Genomic DNA, 13,304 nt, shown 5'->3' with positions numbered 1-13,304 from the left:
TGAGTCATGTGCGGGACAAATGGTGAGTAATAATAACGTTGAACACTAAAATACGCCTGCATTGAGCAAAAAATAAGTATAGCGCAAATATAGACCACGCTAAAAGTTGCTTTACTGTATTCATCATCTGTTACAGCCTATAAGCACCGGCTACCGGTTAAAACCCCCCCCGAACGTATCCGTTCATATAAGCCTCACAGTGACAGAAGAAAGCAGTTACCTCTAATAAGCAAGCGTCCAAATAGACGGAGGTCCGGTATAAATAATGTAGGCCTATATGAAAACATTCAAAGCGAGAAGTGTTTCAGCAGCAGTCATAAAAATCCCATTTGGAAATGATACTTGTGTTTCTCCTGTGCGTTTTCCTGTCGGAGTGACTGCTGCCTCATGGATGTGTGTTAGTAGGTCACTACTGAAGTGTATTGGCAGCGTCCGTTGACTGGCACATCTCACGACCAATCAAAATACAGCATCTTCCGATTTCAGCCAATGAAGCGCTCCTCATTAATAGTGGTCTAGCGCACATATGCAATAATGTATCTAAAAGAATGAACCTTGATACTTGACACAGTGTGGAGTCTACTGTTGAAGAACACCCCAAAAAAAATGATCTTATATAAAATATTTACAATGTATACAATGAAACTAACAGGCAACCAGATTTAGAATATAGAAACTAATCTCAGCGTGCCAAACAATGCATTAAAATCATGGCTATGTCGCTGCTATGTATTACTATTGGCCTAATGTTGTTTTCAAAAGTGTACTATAGTTATAACTAATTGTAAATCTTGACATAAAAATAAACAATCCCCGCTTATTATTCTAATTATGATCTAATTTGAATTACTTCGAATTTGGCTGATGTATGCAGTTGTTTGGCGAAATATCCGCACCGCTTTAGTTTGAAAGAATTTAAGCCACCTAGTGGTATTTAAAGAAAGGAAACGTTTGCAATCGAATGGATACCGTTTAAACAGGCTTGCATAAATTGTGTTATGCAGTATTACATCATCGTTTAAATGACACGTTCACATTAGAGTTCAACCAGTTCAAATTTCTCATAACTCACTATACCGTTCCCCAACAAATAAAACTTGTTTTATGTATTTATTATAACATTGTCAATCTATATAATGTATGGTTGCCTAATCGATATGATATAACAGGTGTGGATGTGTGATGTAACCTAAAACTAAAGGAGTTGCACAACGTGGCGCCCAAGATGACCTACATTAAATAAGATGTGTGCGACTGCGCCATCCAGTGGACAAGCAAACATACTTAGATTGCACTGACATTTGTTGAAGTGCGCATCCACAGTTTCCTATTAAAAATATACACAAACCCAGACCAATAAGCAAATGCACTTGCTCATTTGAATTGAAAAAAAAAGATTATATATATATATATATATATATATATATATATATATATATATATATATATATATATATATATATATATATATATATATATATAGCTATATATATATATATAGCTATAGTCCTAGATTTAATTTTTAAAAAAGTGTACGTTGCAAAAAGTTTTGATGTTAACAGAATAAAAAAAGGGTAACACTTTATTTTACAGTGTCCTTGTTACAGATATTTAACATAGTAATAACGGTAAATTATGCATAATTTGATGCAACTAACCCTCAACCAAACCCTAACCCTATAATAATTACATGTTAATTAATGTAATTAATTAGTACTTAAATATATAATTACATGATTTTAACAATGACTTTAAGGTTAAAGTGTAACAAAACTTTTTTAGTAATGTTCAAATCATAACACACACCAAAGCACTCACTTGTGCAGAAACAACACCTTTTATTTAAGAGGTATTATAACTAAAGATTCACAGTGCAAGGTGAGTGATTTTCTCTTGATTTAAGTGACCAATTAAACAAATGCAATAATAATAATAAAAAACATCTTTTTATAACAGTCAGGAACACATTTGTAATGAGGAAAATGTAGCATGAACGCATGAATTAGTTTCCATTACGGTGTAAAGCACGTGGAAGCGAACCTTGCGTTGCCAACTTTGTAGCGCAGTTTGTGTGGAAGCAGAACTGACGGGTTGCTCGCTTGTTTTTGGCAGGTTCGTTCGGCTGCGCGTGTTTGCGTTGCGCATTCACGCGCGGCTCCGATCGGTGCAGTCTGCCGCGCGCAACTCTGCGTCATTTCAAAATGTGAGGCTTTAGGATTATAACAGCGTTGCGTGCGCGACAGGTTGACAGATGCACTTCTGTGGTCTGGCAGCCCAAGCATGGAGTCATTTCCATTCGCAAAACTTCTGTTCCTCATGTAAGTCCCGTTGGTGCACGCGTTTGTCCCGTTACTGTACCTGCCCATTGGATAATAACCATCCAATAAACGGGTGCGCGGTGATTTCGTGGTATTATAGGCAGCGTTCAAATCGAAAGCCGAGCTGACATGATTTGTTTGAGGGCATATTGATCCGCAACAAGCCGAAAATGGGCAATGCGGCAACACAGCTGCAGGAACGGGTAAACTGCGCGGATAACCGTCATTTGGCAGTCCAATAGAGTACCCGAAAGCAGCGTCCAATGGGTTATTTTGACCAGTGCGGTGAAGATGCACGGCAGAGAGCGCAGCCTTTAATTTGTCGTTTTCCCTTTGAAGTTCGACGGCACGAGTCTCCAAAAGACGTTCCTCCATCCTCTTGCGCTGGCGAGACCTCTTCGCAGCTTCGTTATTACGATTCCGTTTGAGCCAGTAATTAGTGTCTTTCTGCTCGTCGGGCGTGAATTCTCTTTTCCGTCGCGTTCCGCTGTTCGCACGGAGGCCTGGCGCCGCGTGAAGTTGGTAGGCATTCCGTGCATTGCTGATGCAAGTCAGTTCATTCTGCGTGGAGCAACAAGTACCTACTGACATCTCGTGCATGTTCATGCAAGTGTCAATTATTTGCAGATCGTGTGCCAAAAAGTGGAGAATATATCAGTTATTATTTTGGTCCCGCCTTTCTTGGGAAGTGGCATGAGATAAAAAAAAACAAAAAAAAAAAAACACCTACTTTACAGTCATTGGTTAACACGAACCTGCACAACAACTCTCACTTAGGGTGAATTCAGGGTGATGTCCCAATCACCCTGAATTCACCCCCAGTTACTTAACCTTTTGTGAAGTGCATATCACGAGGCTTATAAAATAAATGATTGTGCTATTTTAATTACAATATCAAAGCAAATGCTTTTGAGAAAACCCCACATGTAATATCATATGTATTACTTTATTGGATTCTCCACCTGTCTGGATGAACAAAATATATGGTTAATGTTTGTTAATAGCATCTGGGTAAAAAGAAAGTTGCAGGTTTGTATGACTTCAAAGTAATACTACTGGTTAAACAAAACCTGCGAAAAAGAATATTACAAACCAGTTACAAATCTTCAAGAGAATCAATGGCATAAGTTACAAATCTTCACAACAGAAATTCAATGTTTTATAAAAGCAACTCTTAAAAAAGGACAAATGGTTTGTCTTTGCACATCCGCATCTTTTATAGTCCAATATCGTGATCCACGATGAGGTTTTCATCATGCACATCAATGCCCTCAAGCAAATCCATTTCCTCCTGTGGAGCTTTAAGGCTCAATTTATGAAGTAAAATAATCAGTCTTGTTTTCGATGACACTACTATGACGTGGTTACATTAATGAATGGTAGCTACAAGAATCATGAAATGGTGTTTCAAGTTGCACAGTAACAGTAAGAACATGCATTCTTCTGAATAGCTTTGCAACAGTTTGATTGAAACACCCAAACCAACAGGATCCATTGTCTGCTACTGAACCCAAAGCAGAAGGGCTGAGAGCTCGATTCTTCTTCATAGACTACGAAAACTGCAGCTCATTGGTGAAGCCGAAATCTCTTATAAAAATATCTCCAACAGCATGATGTGTCCATCTATCAGCGACTGCTGATAAAACTAAAAACCCATAAATAACACTATGTCCATGTGTCATTAACTGGTTTCCCTTCACTTTTTAAAACCTGTACAACTGAAAAGTAGAGAAATTACATTGCAGAGAATTACTCTTCTCATCTAATAAAAAAGATTGTCTATGCTTCTGAATTGATGCCATTCATCTCTGTCTGCGGGCTGTCATTGTCCCCCAGGAGCTCTGTCTCTGGAACAGATAGGTCCTCATGGTGCAGACCATTTTGAGAGGCCCCATCAGCGAAATCCTCCTCTGTTGCCTTCAGGTCTTCATTCATAAGGGCGGCCTTCTCCGTGCCAGATCCATTGGAGGGTGCTGTGGTCACATAGCCGGTGCTGGTGGAGCCGCTGCCGCTGTGGTGCGATCCAGCCTTGGCGACCATCTGTGGGTGCAGCTGCTGTGGAGGCATCTGCATGGGGATCTGCATGGGGTAGAAGTTCTGCAGGTACGGATAAGCCGGCATTGGCTGGTAGCCGTTGACTGGGATGTAGAGTTGGGGAGGCACCATGGGGCGCATCTGGCCCTTCATGGACACAAACTGAGGCTGGGGGAAGGGGGAAGACTTTTTGGGACTAACGTAGCGGGCGTTGCTGATGTTACTGACAGGGCTTGTGCTGAGGGAGCTGGTTTGAGTGGTGTTGCTCGCCCCTGAGGTCTGCACCGAGCTGTTGTAGTTGGACAAGCTCTCCCAGGTGCGCAACCGTGCATGAATGTCTTTGAAACGTGGCCTTCGTGCGGGGAACTCATTCCAACACTCTAACATCAGTGTGTAAATCCAGGCGGGACAGTCATCTGGGCAGGAAAGTACTTGTCTATTGCGTACCATCTCAATCACATCCTGGTTCGAATAGCCGCAGTACGGCTGAAGGCCATAGCTGAATATCTCCCATAGCACCACGCCGTAGGACCAGATGTCTGAATCGGTGGAGAGCTTGCCGTACAGTATGGCTTCTGGGGACATCCAGCGGATTGGGAAGGGACTGGCGCCCATTAGCTTGTAGTAGTCCGCAGAGTAGACCTCTCTGAACAGCCCAAGGTCCAGGATCTTAACATTGAGCTTATCGCAAACCAGGATGTTACGAGCAGCCAGATCCTTGTGTACCACGTGGTGGCTGGAAAGGTACTCCATTCCGGCGGCTATTTGTGTGACGATATGTAGGAAGTCAGCCTGCTCCAGGGTGGATTTGACTGTCTTGTCATCATCAGAGCTGCCAACGTCGGAGTGAGGGGATCGCATGACCAGGAACTCGTGGAGATCACCTTGTCCTGAATAACTGAAGATCATGCTCATGGGCTGTTCTTTGGTTATCACACCTAACAGGCAAACGATATTGGGGTGCTGCAGGCGGGACCGGAGCATCGCCTCGTGGCGGAACTCTTCCCGTAGAGGTCCCTCGTCCTTGTCTTTGACCGTCTTTATAGCCACCACCTGGGTCTGTTCACCGGGAGCTGTACCATAGAGGTGACCTTTGTAGACCTTTCCAAAGCGGTCCTCTCCAAGCTCTTCCATGAATCGAACTGCAGAAAGGTTTAGTTCTCTGAGCTTTGCCTAGAAATAATAGAAAATAAGCCATTTCAATTCTGCTTTCGCTCAGTTTAAGAGGGACAAAGTAACACATCTGATGTAATGTCAAAATGTATTGGCAAATAAAATCAATCCTCAAAGCATTCAAGTTTTGACACAGAAGAGATACAATTGTCAGGACGGGTTTTAATACAGGAACCAAACTTGAGCCATGATTATCAAAATAAATAAAATATATATTTTTTTAAATATTTAATTTAAAAATTTGAAAGATTTTTAGACATAACCACTTAAAACAATTAAATCTATGAGTTTTTGTAAAATATTTACCCCCTTTCCCATATCTCACCAACATTTTGAGACTTAACTTTCTTAATAAACATGAATAAGCACAGCTATTGAAGAACCATTGCAGCATGACATTTTTTTCATCTTTTTCATCTGAAAGTGAAAGTTTATGAAAATAAAATGAATATATTTTGTTTAAAAACATCTCAAGGTAATACTCATGTTTTGTTAGAAAATGAGTATGTGTTTTTATAAAGTTGGACTGTTTTTGAGAAGAATTTATTAAAATCCATTGAGTTAATAATGGTAATTCTTAAATCATGTTCTAGTAACTTTCACATAATGATATATTTAAATACAAATTTTCATAAATCTCAAATAATTTCTTGATGTTTTAATTAATAAAAGGGTAAATGTAGTAAAAACACAACACAGTAACATTCAAACCTTCAACAATATGTGTGCATTCACTTATTAACGCCAAGTTATTCTTCGTTAGATAAAAACTGAATAAAAATATGATGTTATTACTGATGTATAAGCTTATGTTCTGGATTGTTTGCAGATTCTGAATCCATTATGATGGTTTAACAGCCTGATCTGCTGGCGATTTGATTTCACCCTGCAGCTCAGTCTGGAAAACCTATACATTCATTTCTACTGCTTCTGTTACACTTTTGCGGAGACCAATCACAGACTGGCTTATCCACCTGGATTATTTCACATGATGACGAATAGAGAAGCAATGGGTCATTGCCTGTTTATCCCTCTCTTGTGGTCTGATTGGTTGAAGGACTATCCAATTGCGTACGGAGTCATTTGAACTATGCCGTTGGTCACGCCTCTTGTGCAGTAGAAAATACAGAGCAGACACCCCAGACCAGTGTTCAATCTTAAATTGAGCTTGGTCTGCTGATAGCCAGACAAATGGTTAAGACTTTCAAAAGGTAAAATGATGGAAGATTACCTGATGCTTGTGCTGATTAAGTAGAGGCAGCTCCATTTCTTGACTCGGCGAGGTTGTGAGCTGTCGGCGAGTAGGGCTGTCAACAGACTCCTTTTGTTTGTTGCGGCACATGCAGATCAAGAAGAATAAGCAGGCAATAATAAGAGGGGTGGCTATACTGGGGATCAAGATGTACAGTATCTCCTTTTTCATTTTCTCTGGAGGATCTGAAAGCAAAATAGATGCGTTTAATATTTCTTAAATTAATTGAAATCACAATTCTGTGGTTTTTCTGCCCACCATGAGGGTCATAAGGTTGAGATGTATGTACTCACTGCAGGGCTGGATGTCACAGAAATCCACTCGAACATTAGGGTCCAAAGTGAAACACCAAGGGCTCTCCATTTGCCCTCCAGGGTTCCTGCAGAAATTGTGCCCTCCTCTGAGTTCAGGGAACTCAACAGGGGTCAGATGATGACTGTGTGGATATTGTGTACTCCAGGGCTGACACTGGAAACCTGATTTGGTCACACTGACCGTGCCTTTGTAGTTGGCGCCACTTCCATTATAACAGCTGTGATTTGGGGGTGAATCTTTAACAAGGATTGAAAATTAGTAGGTATTTTCACAAAGAGCAGTGAGTAAATGCAAATAGGAATCATTGAAATGTTCATTTGTGATTCAGAATTACAGACGAACACAACCTCAAGAAATTTTAGATGCACCACAAGAGGGCCCTCTCGCTTTAATTGCTGTTGCTCTTTGAGGGTGTTGCTTGGGAGCCAGTAACATTATATCTCATGCTATTTTTTATCCTCCCTTGAGTTTTTCTTGGCTCTGAATTAAAACCCATCTTTGTGTTTTAGAGTTCAGTCTTGTCAACTTACATTGCGGCGGCAGGCCGATGCGAATGCAGCTGGCAGCTTCAGGCGAGCCGGGGTGGGGAAGCAGGTTGCACACGGGCAGCTCGAGCTGCATGAGGATCAGAGGGTTGGATCGTGCGATGGTGTACTCCGCATTGCACAAGTCATTCTCCAAAGCCTCGCACTCGTCTCGGCAGAGCTGGCGCCGTCGTGGACCTCTGGTGCCCTCCTCGCATAATGGAAAGACGTAATAGCAGAAAGACGGGATGGCAAATTCAGAGCACTGGTCTGATAGCTGGGTAGAGGTCCCAATCATTGTGAAGGCCGCTGGGGAACAACACAGGAATGATAAATAATAATAAATCAGAATGTATGATAGGGCTGCACAGTATATACTGGAATAAATAAGCGATGTGGTTTAGTTGGAGTGTGCAATATTAACATATCTGTGATTTTCTCGATAATCAGACACTATTTTGGTGAGTGTGTTTATTGTGTTGGTAGCTTTGGCAGATTTAGGACTGCCGTGCACCGCTCCTAAAGTTTTTGATATTCTTCATATTCGGTGTGGTGGTCAGTTTGCAGCAGTGCCATCATCTTTTCCAATAAGTTTAAATTGATTTTTACCTTTTATGTGCATTGTAACTTTATAAAGCCATCTTTGAAACTAATTACATGCATGCATCATCTTTTGTGTCAAATTCTTACATGTAATCAATAAATTCAATTTGTATAATAAAACACATTAGTGCTTGAACAATCAAATGAAATCAGTATCAGCAAAAAGCATCGTTGCGATGCAGAGAAAACAGAAGCTTCAACTGAAGGAACATATACAGGTCCTTTTCAAAAAATTAGCTGTATGCCAAAATCATCAGTATTAAAACAATAAAAGACCTGAAATATTTCAGTTGGAGTGCAATGAATCTAAAATATATGAAAGTTTAATTTTTATGATTACATTATGGAAAATAATAATGAACTTTATCACAATATACTAATTTTTTGAGAAGGACCTGTAGATGCATTCACACAGACTGTTTAATGCAGCTCAGAGGGACATGGATGCATTAAACCTGCAGTTACAAATGCATAAAACATGTTGTGATGTTTTGATTGATGTTGAATATTGAGATTTATAACATGAAAAGATACTTTAAATGTGAAATTCACTGTTTCACATTTAAAATTCACTGTGCAAGTCATATAGTTTCAACTGATTCTTTCAGGATATGGATGCTCATTTCGGTTAATTTTCCTGACCGACAACCGATGCTCATTAATCAATTATTAACCGTTAACTGCTAAGATTATAATATCGAATTGCCATTACATAAAAATACAATAAGTTTTTTTCCCCGTCAAATAAAAATAGCAGGCCTACCTCAATCCACACCTTGACTGGTTTTTAATTGTTAAAAAGTAACATGTCTAAGTGATGTGGGTTAGTCTGACTGGAGCACAGCCTGTTGACAGTTAGACCTGCGGAAAAAAGCCTTAATTGTTTACTTCCGTCTGTCTCCGCAGCGTGCGCCTCGAGGCTCCGCAGATCCGCTGACTGCACGGGCGGTGCGTCGTCTGTTTGGGGAAGTGTTTATAGTCGACGCGCTCACCATTGTGCTGTTCTTTGAAACAGAACAATATCCCAAATGTCCCAAATGTTTCCAATTATTTGTAAATTGTGAGAAAATTGCTATTTTAACCAAGGACCGGGACATTTCAGCATAGCGTTTAAGCGAGTCGCCTGTCAATCGCGTCATATCTGCGTTACCCTCGTTTTTTTTTCTGCAGAAGCGCTTTTCTCTTAGCAGTGTGAACATGTCACAGCAGAGCCGAGCGAACGCACAGTAACGTCATAACATCATTTTAAACACACTTAAATGTATCTAATATGATAAACAGAGCTGCTTTACCTTATAATCATGACCGGAAAAAGCGGAAGTGCCCGACGTCTGTGTCCCGTTCCGTCATAATAAAAGTCCCGGTGTTCGCGAGTGTATTTGTATAACAATCGCTCCAGCAGCCGTGCTCAGCTCCACAACACTCGGTCCTGCTCTCCTTTACACTACAGTAAAGTTAATAACCGCATCCATGAACATGAGTCCTATTTTCCACCGGCTGTGAGGTGAAGACCACATGTCCCAAGATACTGTGCTCACACTTGGCATCATCAAACTACGCTTCTGTTTAGAATAGGCGCCCTTTCAGTGGATGGAAAGTTGCATAGTGCACCTTTAAGCAAACATTAAGGCTTTAGATGGGGAATACAAAGTCTAGAGTGGCTAGCCTCGGGAAGCGCTTTTCATTAGCTTTCCTCCACCAGTCTGGAGCTTGTGCTGCTGAATTGTAATACCGCTTAGCTTATTTTGCACGTAACTTTGTCACCCTTTCTGTTGAAATAGTCCCACACAGTAGGCTTCTTTCCCATTGCTTCATTTTGCGAAATATGTCTCTGTATCGTGGAATTGGCATATTTACGCAGAATCTGCATATTAGCGTGGAATCTAGTGTTAACGCAGATTTCCTCGGAATTCTATATTATATATATTTATATATTATATATATTTGTAATGAAATTCTGTATCGTATATACAGAATAAATGTATACATATAAAAGTAACCTTAAAGTTAAGATAAGCCTCTAGTTTTAATCATTTAAAGGGGCCTTTGAAGTTGGGGAAAAAAACTTCTGGCAGTGTTGTTTTTGTGTATTTTATTTTTCACAGCTCTTGATATCATAATGGTTATTGTTAAACACACAGAGCAATTCACTACATGATTTCATGGTGAAATGTTTTTTTTTTTCATGTTAATTTTTAGCTTTAAATGTTTTACTTCATAGTACTGTATGTAAAAGATGATTCTTATTCATTTTTTAGTTCTTTAAAAAAAAAAATTACTTGAAAGAGAAAGCTAATGGAGCACTTTGATTTTAACTTATATAAACTAATATAATGAATTTTACCGGAAAGTTTAAAGCTCATAAGCATTAATAATTGAAGTACTTGAAGTGCAGTGTTATGTTGCATCATGCAGTATTTGTCCTAAAAAGTAAATGTGATGTTTGTTACCTCAATAAATTTAAGGTCATTCTTATTTTTTGTTTTATGTTCTATTATATTAACATTAAAAGCACACTCTTTTTGACTAAAATAACAGTAAAGGGTAAAACAAAAACTGAATTCCCAAAAATTAAAACTGAAAAAAAGAAATCTGAAAAAATTAAAACGTAAAAAATGGAATTTGGGAAAAAATTAAATGGAATTTGGGGGGAAAAAACGGATTTTATAGGGCCCTATTAATCGGTCAAAATTCTTACTATTGGTTAACGATTAAACAGTCAATATGAGCATCCCTAATTCAGGAACAAATCATTTGACTGTCATAGAGTCATCAACCGATTCATTCATTCAGTAACACATTTCTAATCATGCTGATATTTGGAGAAGAAGAAAAAAAAATTGTATCACAACGTGTGATATTAACTATATTAAATTGCATAAATATAAAAAGACAAAAGGTATTTTGCCCCTTATCTTGAATATTGAGTGCATTCTAAATGCATTTTAATAGTCTAAATCAAGCAGTTAAGCGTGCGCTCTAATTGCGCACTAGTTTAACCTACATCACATAGTGTATTTGTGCACTCTCTAGGTGTGTTTTTGTAAAGTAAGGGATATACTCGATAATGTCAGATCCCACATTATTAAAAAACAATCATGATATTATCATAGATAAAAAAAAATATTATTATTTTTTTTTTAATTGCACACCCCTATGGCTAAGTGCGATTGTTAAATCGTACAGGCTGTGATTTAATAAAGTAATTATATGTGCTAGCGGTTCTATATACATATAGTCAATGATATAGCTTTTAAGAATCTCAGAGCGACCTGGTTTATTTACAGTGAATCCATTCTGAGACGCTTTGAGCTGCATGTTTAAATGAACACAGTGCCTCTGAAACCAGCAGCGCATTTACAGTTCTGCTCATAGGTTACACACCCCTTGTAGTAATATGAAAATAGAAATCGTCCTGAATACATAATAGATGTTTACATATAATCCACAAGACAAAATAATAACTGTATTTACACAAATGAACCAGTTCAAAAAGAATCATTCTAGAATCAACAATTCCTTCCAAATAGAGCTATTTAGCCACATTTACACTGCAGGTCTTTGCACAATTTTAATCTGGTGACCATATCCAATTTTTCTGACGAACCACTTACATCATCTTTTAAAAGCGACCTGTCCAATTTACACCATACACTGGCAAATCAGCCCAAGATGTTCTGACCCGGTAAAGGAAGTGAAACGGTGTGATTTGCAATAGAAGCAGGCTAAATGATTATTCAATGTTACTTGAACCATGTCATGTAGTGAAACCTACTTCACAATATATACAGCAGAAAAACTAAATATCACAATGTCAGTTTTTTCCAATATCGTGCAACATTATCATGATATGTGTGCTAATGCACTGTGTTTGTGTTCATAGCGTTGGTTTCAGAAGGCAATGCTCACCAGTGATGCGGTTTTCACTTTCCCCCTGCATCTGCAGAGACTCCACGTAGATACTCCTGTTTCCTATGAAGCGAGCACACGCAATGCCTCGGTACGGCTGGCAGAAGCCCTTCTCATGCGTTCTAGAAGAAAATGACAGACAGTGATGATGACCAAGATGAAAACTTGCCTGAATGGCACACAGCTGATATTTAGTAAGACATCTCAACTAATAAAAGCGGTACGTTGTAGAATAAGGCCCCCACAGGACAACTTCAGACACCACATTACTTATCACAATACCATGTGTTTATGACAATTTAACACTAGTTACATGGTTTATATTTGGTGCATTTCATAATTTGATCTTGTTCATCATTTTTCAGGGATGAGAGTAATGATATTTCCATCCAGACTGACCGATCTGTAACCCTTCTAATACTGATGTTAAACTAATATCCTGCTGACCTCAGCACAGAGAGCATGAGCATTAAGGGACTCTCTAGTGAGCCTGTGCATCTCATGACCTCTTGTTCATGGATCCTGACATCTAGGTGCTCATGTAAAGCCAACGCGATACAGAAGTCTAGTCACTGTGGACTGCGGTTTGAGTGTTATGATTGGAGCCCTTCTGAAGCAGTTTCGATGGTTGTTTATTACGCTGCTTTTGGGCTTTGCTGTTTCTCTCATCATAATCTGAATTTGAAGTGACCAAAATCACTAAGATTTGCTGCTCAGGATATCCACCTCTGCTGTTTATGCAGTTACCAACTGGATAAAAGTGGTCTATTCTGGCAAAACAGAAATGGCTTTATGTGATGACTCAGGAACTGCTTGGAATTGGATTCTGAAGTCTTCTGAACTTGATGCCTAAAGGTTTTTGTGTGTGTGTGTGTGTCTCCACAACAGACATTTGTTTTAGTCTCACAATGAACTGACAACACACAACAGCAATGCTCTCCAGAGCTAAAATGTGATACTATGCAAGGCTCTGGTCCAAAACCGTGTCTCCTGTCTACCTTCTAAGGCAGCATCCTAGCTGAAATGGAACCCGGTATGTGATGGACTTGGAGCATACGCAACACAAGCAGAAACTCTGGTGTGTCGTTAAAACAGTGGTAGTAAAACTAAAAGTGCATCCCAAATAGTGTACTTATGCACTATTCTATGCTGTTTTATACACTGAAAAAAAAAATG

General features: G+C 39.2%; 2 protein-coding genes across 2 annotated transcripts in view; both read right to left on the bottom strand.

The window, feature by feature from the left end:
* Positions 1 to 392, bottom strand: part of nfil3 (nuclear factor, interleukin 3 regulated) — a 5,326-nt gene extending 4,934 nt beyond the window's left edge. Inside the window, exon 1 of the mRNA XM_067433588.1 lies at positions 221 to 392. The gene's annotated coding sequence lies outside the window, so the exon portion shown is untranslated. The remainder of the gene's footprint in view (positions 1 to 220) is intronic.
* A 2,793-nt stretch (positions 393 to 3,185) lies between these two features.
* ror2 (receptor tyrosine kinase-like orphan receptor 2) overlaps positions 3,186 to 13,304 on the bottom strand; it is a 110,223-nt gene continuing 100,104 nt past the window's right edge. The window contains exons 5-9 of the mRNA XM_067433483.1: positions 12,129 to 12,250; positions 7,623 to 7,925; positions 7,071 to 7,328; positions 6,757 to 6,962; positions 3,186 to 5,525 (exon numbers count right to left, since the gene is read on the bottom strand). Of these exons, the coding sequence (XP_067289584.1) occupies positions 4,098 to 5,525; positions 6,757 to 6,962; positions 7,071 to 7,328; positions 7,623 to 7,925; positions 12,129 to 12,250 (2,317 nt within the window). The 3' untranslated portion in view covers positions 3,186 to 4,097. The remainder of the gene's footprint in view (positions 5,526 to 6,756; positions 6,963 to 7,070; positions 7,329 to 7,622; positions 7,926 to 12,128; positions 12,251 to 13,304) is intronic.

The sequence above is a fragment of the Pseudorasbora parva genome, chromosome 23, assembly GCF_024679245.1.
Source record: "Pseudorasbora parva isolate DD20220531a chromosome 23, ASM2467924v1, whole genome shotgun sequence".
Lineage (NCBI taxonomy): Eukaryota > Metazoa > Chordata > Actinopteri > Cypriniformes > Gobionidae > Pseudorasbora > Pseudorasbora parva.
This window is presented reverse-complemented; position numbering and strand designations above follow the sequence as displayed.